Source organism: Vigna radiata, chromosome 7, assembly GCF_000741045.1.
Source record: "Vigna radiata var. radiata cultivar VC1973A chromosome 7, Vradiata_ver6, whole genome shotgun sequence".
Taxonomy (NCBI): Eukaryota; Viridiplantae; Streptophyta; class Magnoliopsida; order Fabales; family Fabaceae; genus Vigna; species Vigna radiata.
Window position 1 is genome coordinate 45,753,681 of NC_028357.1, and position 11,673 is coordinate 45,765,353.

The 11,673-nt window shown below is 29.2% G+C and overlaps 1 protein-coding gene across 1 annotated transcript; it reads left to right on the plus strand.

Moving 5' to 3' along the window:
• The first annotated feature begins 5,384 nt into the window (after nucleotides 1–5,384).
• Nucleotides 5,385–9,022, plus strand: LOC106767535 (plant intracellular Ras-group-related LRR protein 6). Its single transcript, XM_014652455.2, has 3 exons — nucleotides 5,385–5,892; nucleotides 6,652–6,821; nucleotides 8,140–9,022. Exons 1-3 carry the CDS (start codon nucleotides 5,689–5,691, stop codon nucleotides 8,819–8,821), a joined length of 1,056 nt encoding a protein of 351 aa, XP_014507941.1. The 5' UTR covers nucleotides 5,385–5,688; the 3' UTR covers nucleotides 8,822–9,022.
• Nucleotides 9,023–11,673: the final 2,651 nt, after the last annotated feature.

Here is an 11,673-nt window from a genome sequence, read left to right on the forward strand (position 1 = left end):
AAAATATTTTTCCCTATAACCAACATAACAACAATCATTTCAAACAATCAATTTTCATGATTTCCATATTTAATTCAGTCAACCATTTAATAGCAAAACAATAATTTTTTTTATTTACCACTTTTTTTTACACCAAAAATTTAAGCAATATTTATCAACTTAAAAAAAATCTGAATACTTAAGTTTTAGGTTCAAATACATAGAAAAAAACACAATTATTTTAAGTTCTTAATAAAAAAAAGTTTAAATTAATTATTAAAGTATTAAATTAATCATTTTGAATAAAGGCTAAAACTATACTATTTCTGAAAATTAATTTTAAAAGAGTTGTAAAAATATTATAATTCACTTGTAATAAACTGAAAAAAAAGGCTTTATTTACCCACTTAAATTTTATCAAATAGTAGTAAAGGCTTTATGAGTTTTTTTTTTTTTGGTTAAATTTTATATCTATAATGCTTTCATACAATAATTTTGTATCCTCATGCTTCAAACATCCTAATTGCACTATGGACCATTTAGAAGTAACTTTCGACAAACCTACCCACTTCTTATTGTTGGTTGGTCTTTTCATATTAAAAAATGAAAAGTCGGGGATGCTATTATTATCTTTGTTATATTTTTTCAATTTAATATTTTATTAATTAATTAGCAAAGTCAACTTGTTGGGAAAACAATTACTACAGTTACTTCTGTAATGATTTTTTATTCAATATTTTCTAGGGTACAAAAGCACAGAAAAGAATAGAAGATAAATGAGCTATGCAATTAAAAAAATTCACGATAATTTAAAAGAAGAATAATATTATTAAATTTATTTTGTTTTCTTTTGAGTCTCGCAATCACGATTACACATTTGATATCATTTGATAACTCCAGTTGGTGATCTGAAACTTGAACCGAATTATCCGTCACTCTTCATGCTTTAAATATTGAAATCGCATTAATCAATAAACTTGAAAAGTGTCTTTCATGATTTCTTTCAAAGCTTTTCAAATCCAACAACAACTTTTTCTTATAAAAAAATTAAACATATAAATAAATAATACCATAAATTACATATTTTTTATTTTAGATTCTTTCCTTTTATATTTGTTATATTCTGTTGAAGTCTATCTTAATCTATTATGAGACATCTCCAGTCTCCAACCACACCATATCGGTTAAGTCTTTTTATCAAGAATAGAGAGAATACATGACATTTATTTTAAAAAATAAGACAAATTATTCACTTATATTTATTCATCATTTACTTTATTAACAATAAAAAATATTAAATTAGAGTATACTTAATAAAAGATGAAAATTTTATTTTTAAAAAACACTACACTCTTATATGCAATGTTAAATTTAATTTGAGGAAAATAAAGTAAAATAATTTAAAATTAATGTATTTATATATTTTTTACGTGATATAATTATTTTTAATGTTTAAAAATTACACAAGATATAAAAGCACAAAATATAAATTATTAAATAAATAAATATTAAAATTTGATTATGTAATATCCCGAGAAAATAAACACTACTAGTGTAACAAAGGATTTTAGCCTAGATTATCTTTTACAGTGTATTTCGGTTTCCGAACTGAAATATGTCAAAACTAGGTAAAAATGAAGACTTTTTCTTTTTTTTTATTTCGATTCTGAATTGAAGCATAAATTTCGACATTAAACTTTAGAACAATGATATTTTAACACCATTTTTTGACATTATTTCGACACTGTACACGTGTCAAGATGTGATTGGACGATTTCAAATTAAAAAAGTTGAAGCAGGGATATATTTGGAAGAGAAAAACCAAAGTTTGTTTTTTAATTTGAAATCGTCCAACCACATTTTGACACGTGTGCAGTGTCAAAATGGTGTCAAAAAATAGTGTTAAAATTTTATTTTCCTAAACTTTAACTGTCTTTAAAACTGAAATCTAAAATAATAAAAATTATAAAAATAAAATAAATAAATAGGTATAGTTATGAAAAATAATTGTTTTGGTTTTTAATATTTTTTATCGAGTAACTCCTCTATTATATTAAAAAAAAACTTGAAAAATCTCTTCAACGTAACGGAATTTCTCATTTATATGAAAGAACACGAAAAAATTCTCTATTCTTCCTTAACGATAATGCGTAAGGAATATTAAAAAAGAAAATTCCTTTTATATATATATATATATATATATATATATATATATATATATATATATATATATATATATCGTCAACTTTAGATGATCCAAACTATAATCCCAGTTTTGGTTCGAAAAAATGGTCCTGAATTGATTTTGTGTTCAATTTCGTCCCAAAGAACGAATTTAATGTTCAATTTGGTCCTTTTCAGTAACTCCGTTAAAATTGTTAATGGCAACTAGTCCACATGTTTAACTGCTAAGTGATGTGTCAATTTTTTGCTGACTGGGATTTTAATGTTCAATTTTAATGTTCAATTTGATCCTTTTTAGTTGTTAGAATTAGGATTTTTTTAAATTGTGGAACTTGTTTATTTCACTTTTTATACTTTTTCTTTTCTTTTCTTTCATTATTAATAGATTTTCATCTTCTTCTTCTTCGTTGGCCACCATCAATGCAGCAACCACCATCTCCCTTGGGCCACCACCACGTTGGCCACTGCAAAAGCTTCCTCGTTCCTTTCTCTCGTGCAACCACGAATCTGAAACAACAAATCATACCCAAATCACAACCACTAATAACCTCGTTCCATAGCCATCATGGCTAATTCTCTTCTCCTCAAGATCTGCAAGAATGAGAGAAACCTTCCTTCAAACCTCCATAGTCATGGCTCAACCTGCAAGAAACCACCACAAAACCCCAAATTGAGAACGCGAAACCCTAATCGCAATNATCCTCTTCTCGAGAACAACAACCAAGCCATAATGTTGCCATCCTAAAATCCCAAATCAGAAAACTGTAAAATTTTAAATAAGAAAACCCTAAAATCCCAAATCAGAAAACTGTAAACCTAAATTAGAAAACCCCTAATATGAAAAAACCCAAATTGCATCATCACTTCACCATGTTTGTCCTTTCCGATTACAAAAGCACTGGTGTCCAAGGCCAAAGTTGTTCTTCTCAAGTTGCAGAAGTTGTTCTTCGCAAGTTCCACAATTTAAAAAGATCCTAATTCTAACGGCTAAAAAGGACCAAATTGAACATTAAAATTGAACATTAAAATCCCAGTCAGCAAAAAACTGACACATCACTTTGCAGTTAAACATGTGGACTAGTTGTCCTTAACAATTTGTACGGAGTTACTGAAAAGGACCAAATTGAACATTAAATTCGTTCTTTGGGACGAAATTGAACACAAAATCAACTCAGGGACCATTTCGAATTTTCCGAACCAAAACTGGGACAAAAAAGAGCTTTTAAGCTAAAAAAAAACTATGTCAAGTATAATAAGACTAAATGCGGTTGTGAGATATTGTATTTTTTTAAGCCTATTAAAAAAGTGTGGCAAATAAATTAGTGTTCACAAAATCCTAGAATATATATGACTGGAATTATTACGAAGATATTGTGTTACATATTCAACAGACGTTTTCCGAATTCTGAAAGTGATGTTTATACAATTTTCTAACAAACATAGTCACAAAGAGACGATTATCTGATTATTAAAAATATTAATTTATATTGTGGCTACCATTAATTCAGAAGGGATATGTACCAATAATCATTTTCCACTTATAAAAGAATAAGCTGGTCAAACATATATTTTTAACATATGACATTTCAATTATTTATTTTAGTTGAGAGTATTAAATAGTGAGTTTAAATTTAATTTCTTACTATAAAATTATTTCATAAAATAAATATTTTTTTATATTGAGATATGTCCTGTACATAAAGTATATGACAATGAGTAATAAATTTAATTAAAATATTTTTTTATCTTTTATTAATTATTTACATAAAATTAACTTATAAAATAATAACTATTTTTTATTTGTATACTACAAATTTACATAAGCTCTAAAAAATAATTAATTATTATATCGACTAGTTGTTTTTGATAAGTTAAAAGTTATTAATATAGAAACTAATTTCTATTATAAATAAAAATCTAAATTATTCTCTAAGATTGATTATCAAAATTTTAACTGATGAATTAGTATCTAAATCAATTTTTAATTTAAAGATTAATGTAAAATCATTAATTATAAATAATTAAATCTTGATGTAAGAAATAAATTATAATATTTTATTTATAATAAAAATAATTTTAGATATTTATAATTTTGTTTATAAAATGCTAATTTAACTAATAGACGAAGTGATTAATTTGTTTCGCTATTTAATAATTTTTTTGATATAAAATCTAATTTTTATTATGATCCTGTATATGTTATAGAACCTTGTATTAGTGAAATTGATAAAGGTGTTTTGAAATTGGATAGATGGTATTGCATAGAAAATTAAACACTAATGAAATAATGAAATTGGAATGGATTTTTATTTGGATTAGAAGAGAAGTTCCAAACCATTGACATTGGCCGTGATTCGCGGTGGCCGTGAGCAGACATTATTTAAAGAAACACTTTGAATTCCTAAGTGGAGTAATAATAAGATGTTATATATTTGTATTTATTTGATATATATTATAAGAGTTGTGAAAAATAAAAAAATAACATCAAATAAATATAGAAAAAAGTTGTGTATTTATTTATTATTTTATTTTTCAGAACCAAACACCAAATTATCACTTGTACATCATTCTTCAAAAACTGTAAAAATATCTACTTATACCAAATGTTAAACTAGATCAGTAAGAACCAAACTACTTTTTACTTTTTTTAACATGTGAAATGAACGTAAGAATCTATTATCTAACAAAGTATAATATACACTATTTTGTGATTGAAATTACAATAATTAAAATTAGTAAGAATTATTGTGATAGAGTTAAACTAGATGGACCATCATCAATTTATGTTATTCAACTAACTCGAATTGATTCAAGAAAAAAAAAATGGATTGATTTCACAAGATTTGATTGAAATAGATTTGTATAAACCTAATTAAGTCGGATTGATGAGCATCGCGTTTATCATACCTAACGCAATTATACATATAAAAATATTCATTTCCTTATTCAACAAAAAGCACTATTTTATTACAATAACTTCTTATTTTTAAATTATTATTATTTTGATAAAAGAAAATATCATGACTGGTCCTAATAGAAATATGTCATGCTAGGGCCAGGTTAATATTTAAAAGAATATTTTGTCCTTTTAAATTAAAAATATTAACGTTTATTATTTTTTGATGCGTTTCTGTTTTTAATTATTTAAATTTGATGGAATGACATGCATAGTGGGTTTGTGAAATTGTGGAAGTATAATAGAAAGAGAGATATGAGAAAAAGAAAAGTGTGTTGTTGACAGGATCAAAGTGAAGAACGTGGCCACGCAAAGCTAAGCATATACATACATACGGTTGCTGTACTTTCATTATACGTCACTTACAAGTGGCCCGCACTCTCCGCTCTTCTCTTCCTTCTCCTCCGTACATTCTCTTTCCTTTCTCCATATAAACCCAACCACTCCCTTCTTTTTCCACCATTCAATCCATTCCCTTCCCCCATTTCACATACAAAATCAAAACCAACAATAACAATAACAGATTTTAGTATCTACTCTGTTGCTGTATTTCATTTATTTGCTACAAGATGATGTACGAGCAACAGCAACGTTTTCAGCAGCCCATGTCTGTCAAGGTCGATTTGAGAAAGAAAACCGAGAGAAGGAAACCCATAGAGGAAGAGAGGCTTGAAATAGTAGATTTGAGTGCCATGTCCTTGGACTCCCTTCCCAACCCCTCTCTTAATTTGGCCACCATTTGCAAGTTGGACCTCTCTAATAACAATCTTCAGGTAATTACATCCATGCATACAAACCCTTTATTTTCTGCCTCTTTCCACACCTTCATTTTTCTGCACAAATCGCAACGTTTCATGGCACATCGGCTTGTTTTGATATAAGTCAATACCACCTTTCTCCAACTATATAGATATAGTACTAAGGAAAATGTAGAGGGTCAATACAGCTTGCTTTTCATTTTCACCTATAATCCTTTCTTTTCCTCAAGCTACAGATGATCATAAAAGGAGAAGCTACTTATTAGATATATATATATATATATATATATATATATATATATATATATATATATATATATATATATATAATATCATATATATTGTGTTGATGTCTCTTACACTCAAACGCGTACGTGCTGTCGTACATTAATAGATGTCTGGTCATGTACTCGAATAAAAACAAACGATAACAAGTTGTATTAGGCAGTAATATTATTTAATTTTGTCTTGATTTAGATTAAGACTTTTGAACAATCATCATTTATAGCAATAAAATTATAAATTATACACTTTATTTTATCAAAGAAAAATCCAAATTGTTATTTAATTTTCTCTTTAACTTTAATGAGTCTTAGTAGTTATAGTTTTACCTTCCTTACGTACCCTATATGGTTGCCGCCATATACTAGTTAATTAATTAGCTAGCCGACATGAATTTATTAATGAATCCGATGTGTCTGTCTTCATGTTGTTTAAGAAATAATGGTGTGATTTATTTTTAATTAACATTTGGTTTTGAATATGTTGTGACAGAATATACCAGAGTCCTTAACAGCGAGACTGCTGAACATGGTGGTTTTGGACGTGCACTCCAACCAGCTTAGGTACCTTCCCAACTCCATTGGTTGCCTTTCCAAGCTCAAGGTTTTGAATGTCTCTGGCAACCTCATCGAATACCTTCCCAAAACAATTGAAAATTGCAGGTTCACCTCTTAACATCTCTTTCTACTTTTCCTAACAGATTACTTAATTAATTCCATGCATGTTGCTTCATAGGATAAGTTTAGTACAACCCCGTGTAAAGACAGGTACAGGGAGAGAGGAAACACAAGAAACATGTATATTATATATCAAGTCCGTGTTTTAATTAAAACCAATAATTGATTATGTGTATGTTTTCAATTTAAATATTGTATTAGTCAAATCTAATAACAGTTTAATAATAAATTTAACTAATTAATTCTGGACACAAACGTCTTGCTGATTACATTTTAGTTTGAGTCATTACACTTGCTTTCCACCTTTTCGTTAGTCAAACAACACATAGTGCACAAAACAGTTCTAAAGCACTTCAGTAACTTGCTTTCCCTGTTATGATGAGGTGTGTGTTTTTATTTTATTTTATTTTATATTACCTGTTCTTGATACTACTGGCTAGGGCATCAAGGATATGGGTAAGAATAATGAAATTCCACGCCAGGAGTAGATTTGAAAGCGTTATAAATAATTGATTATTAACGTGTACTGATTAAAAATATACCTACCCATTTAATAAAATATATGTAAAGATAATATAAGGGGAAAAAAAGTATGGCCTTAAATATATTTAAACTTTATTCAACATTCACGAGTCGTTATTCTATTTAGAAAATCAATCGTAAAAAATAGAATTTCTAAGCATTCATTGTGGGCCGTTGTCACAAATAGCGGGCAAAAATCAAAATCCTCCATTTTCTTTGGGTGTCATTATTACCTAATTGACTAGCTTAAAAACAACAAAAGATGGAGGACACCAGGCCAATACAAAATTCTTAAAACAAAGGGAGAGAAAGTCAATCAATAAGTGATAATTCCGTGGAAAACCATTATTCTTCCAACAAGTTTCTACAACAATGGTATTCGCTTAAACATCGTTTTCCTAGTTACAAGAATCCACCGGACATCATCACCAAACGACAAATAGACAATAGATATTTGCATATACCCTCGTTCAAATGGAAGCACAATCCAATATTCAACACATCAACAACCACATAATACTCTTATCCTTCAAACCTAATATTACCAATTACGTTGTAATTTTTGGAGACATGCATGCATGAGTTACGCTAGTATATATGTAGTTATTGACCAAACAATCAACGACCAACACGCATCAGTGATATGTATATATTTCACAGACAACCTTAAATATGCAGTTAACTGTTTGGTACTTATGAAAATCATTTTTGTTAAGAAAGACTAAAAAAATTGTGATTACCATTTTCTGTGACTAATACATTATGACTTTTGAATTAGCAGAAGCTTAGAAGAACTGAATGCGAACTTCAACAAGTTGATCCAGCTTCCAGAGAACATAGGGTACGAGCTAATAAACCTGAAGAAGCTATCGGTGAACTCTAACAAGCTGGTGTTCCTTCCTCGCTCGACCTCTCATCTGACCGCTCTGAAGATTCTGGACGTGCGTTTGAACTGCCTGAGATCTCTCCCAGAAGATCTCGAGAACCTAATAAACCTAGAAACTCTGAACGTGAGCCAGAACTTCCAGTACCTGGATTCTCTACCCTACTCGGTGGGGCTCCTCCTATCCCTGGTGGAACTAGACGTGAGCTACAACAAGATCAGGTCCTTGCCGGACTCCGTTGGGTGCCTGAAGAAGTTGCACAAGCTGAGCGTGGAAGGGAACCCTCTGAGTTCGCCGCCGCCGGAAGTGATGGAGCAGGGATTGCATGCGGTGAAAGAGTACCTGTGCCAGAAGATGAACGCGGGTCATCAGAGCCCCACGAAGAAGAAGTCGTGGGTGGGGAAGCTGGTGAGGTATAGCACCTTCAATGGACACAATAGCAGAGGTGTGGGCCGCGAGGAACGTGAAGCCTTCATCATGTCTGATTACAGACCCATCGATAGCCTCGCCTCGCCGCGCTACACCGGCATGTTCTCACCTCGTCGCCTCTTCTCACCCCGCAATTACTTCAGCGCCTGAGCTCAGCGTCGCCGTTTTTTCTTCTGAGTAAGATCACTAGTTTTGATTGATTTCACTGCCTTGTTATGTTTACGTTCCACCAACTTGGGAAGCGTACGTGGTGGGCTGTTCAGACTGTGCAGTAGGACCCTTTTGCTTCATGGATGGACAAAATCTATCAGATTTAGTTCAAGACTATTAAGCAACTACTGCATATACATACATACATACATATATATATATATATATATATATATATATATATATATATATATATATATATATATATATATATATATGCACATACACATATATGTAATGGCTATAACCTCGCTCTGGTCTGGTCTGTAAATAAACTTTGTGACCAATGTGTGTTGCTTTATTTGCACCACACTTTCTGGTACATTTCAACGCAAAAGCATATCTCACATGAATTGGAGTACCAACTCTCTAAATTTGCCACCAAAACATATTTAGCATACGTATGTGTATGTTCCTTAACGGTGAACTTTGAAGCGGTAATGGTATAACAATTCAATAAGTGCTTGGAAGACTTTAGCAATATTAACAATGAGACATTTTATTTAAAATTTATTTTTTGAGTTTTTTTTTTTCTAAATAATTTATTAAATTGTCTTAATTAATTTTATTTAACTTTCGGAAAAGTATATAATTTCAATTCATTACTTATTTTATTAGAGATTTCATTTCCATTATTTATCAAAAATTAAACATTAACTTAGTTAATAGTTCTTCAATTTAATTCTAGAAAAAAATTTAATTTGTCATCAAAGTATAGGTAGAAAAACTATCGAAATCTATACATCCAAAAATACCAAAAAACAAATTCAGGTAAAAACAAGAAGCACATTTCTAATTTTTAATAATTTTAAAAATGTCACTCCTTCAATATATATTATGTTTTTTTAATATTATTATAATTCATTATAGTAATTTCACATATTTTCAATAGTAGAGAGTCTTTAATAATCTGAGTTTTATCCACATCGTCTCTCTATAAGAATTTCATTATTCATTAATAATCATGAATTATAAATAATATTTCAAAAATTTAAATCTTATCATTATTACCATGTCAAATGCGTGCAATTGAATTTCAAATGTAATAAATAATTAGTTAGAAGCTCCCATGAGATAAAGTAAATTATAGTAAGGAGAGAGAAGGTAAATCTCACTTTATACTTTATAAGCTGATAGGTAAATATCACTTTATAAGCTGATTTGTAAAGTTCACATAGATTTAAAATTCACATTTAACATGGTTTGAACTTATCCTAACAAAGTTTATTGTTTGTTAGGTCTATTGTTTCATCCACGTCACTATTAACACTAACACAAAAAAGACTTTAACATATGTTATTTTATGCTTTTAAAGTTTGTTAAAGGTATGACGTCATAGCGAGAGACATATGTTATCTATGATCAGACATCATTGCTTATAACATATGTTAATTGACGTCTATTGCAGAAATAATAGAGGTTAATTTGTGGTTTAGTTTTCGTTTTAATATTTTATCAATATTTTTTTTCATTAAAACAATGAAAAATCAATATATAATACAAGAATGCACCATAAAAATTTCTAAAATTTTAGAAGTAGTATGTGTATCTAAAATAGAAGTATGAAGTATAGAAAATGGTTGAAAAATACTATAATAAAACAAAAAACATACTTTAAACTATGGATTTTTTGAAATTTCATAACATTCCAGAAAAAAAAGTACTTTAAACGATTGCCAATACGTTTGTCACTCAATTTTCAACAACTTTTATTTTTGTAGCATCTTCATTCGTGGATGATACCATAAGTTATAACAATTTGAAGTTTATAAAGCTCAATATTAAACTAAAGATACAAAAAATCCAACCTTTATGGCATAAAACAATTGCTAGTGAATGAAAACACTAATCTTAATGAGAAATGTAATAAGAGAGAATGAAAGCTTCAACCCAAACAAACACCACAATCGAAAGATGGAGTGAAATGAGTTTAAGAATTTGCTTTTAATCATTGCTACACTTTGGTGGAAGGCTTCGTGCAAATGCAAAAGAGAAAGATGAGAACATTGACATTGTTTCTGAAATTTTAAAAGAAAAATTGACGTCGAATACTCTCACAAAATACATCTATTTGCAATTTAATATCAACTCTAGTGTAGGTTCGACGTCATTTAACGTCTGTTGGTCTTATAATTGACGTTAAATTACAAATTAACATCGGTTTTGAATAAATTCAACATTAATTTAAAGGAAATATTTACAAAAATGTTACCAAATATTTTTAACATCAAAATTTATTACTTACAACGTTAGTGTAAACTTTTACACTAATGTAAACCAATAATATCTCACTTAAAATTCACCTTTTATCCTAATTAAACGTATTGACATGGTATAGATACGTATTTTAAGAATACACAAACGTACCAGTATTAAATATACATCCTTGACACTATCTATTGGATTCAAGAATATATAGTTGCATCACAAGGACGTATTTCTCTTTTCTATTGACAAGATGATTTGTGTGTCATATCCTTTTATACCGAATTAATGGATTGAAGTCACGTTACGGAAACAAGTCACATAAACGACATTGATTGCATGTTTCTTTAGGTTCACGTTACCCATGAACATAAGAAACCGACTGCCCTAAGTTCCTGTGCAAGCCAAATCTGCAATGCTGGAAATATTATAAATATTTCCCCAACAGTGAAGCTAATGAAAGCTAAATATATTTTTCTCCTCACACATATGAGAACGAAGGTTTAAAACAATCGAGTTATGTGGTCCGTCAAACTATTCATCATCAAAAGAATTTCTGTCATTATGTTATTTGGATTATCTTGTGC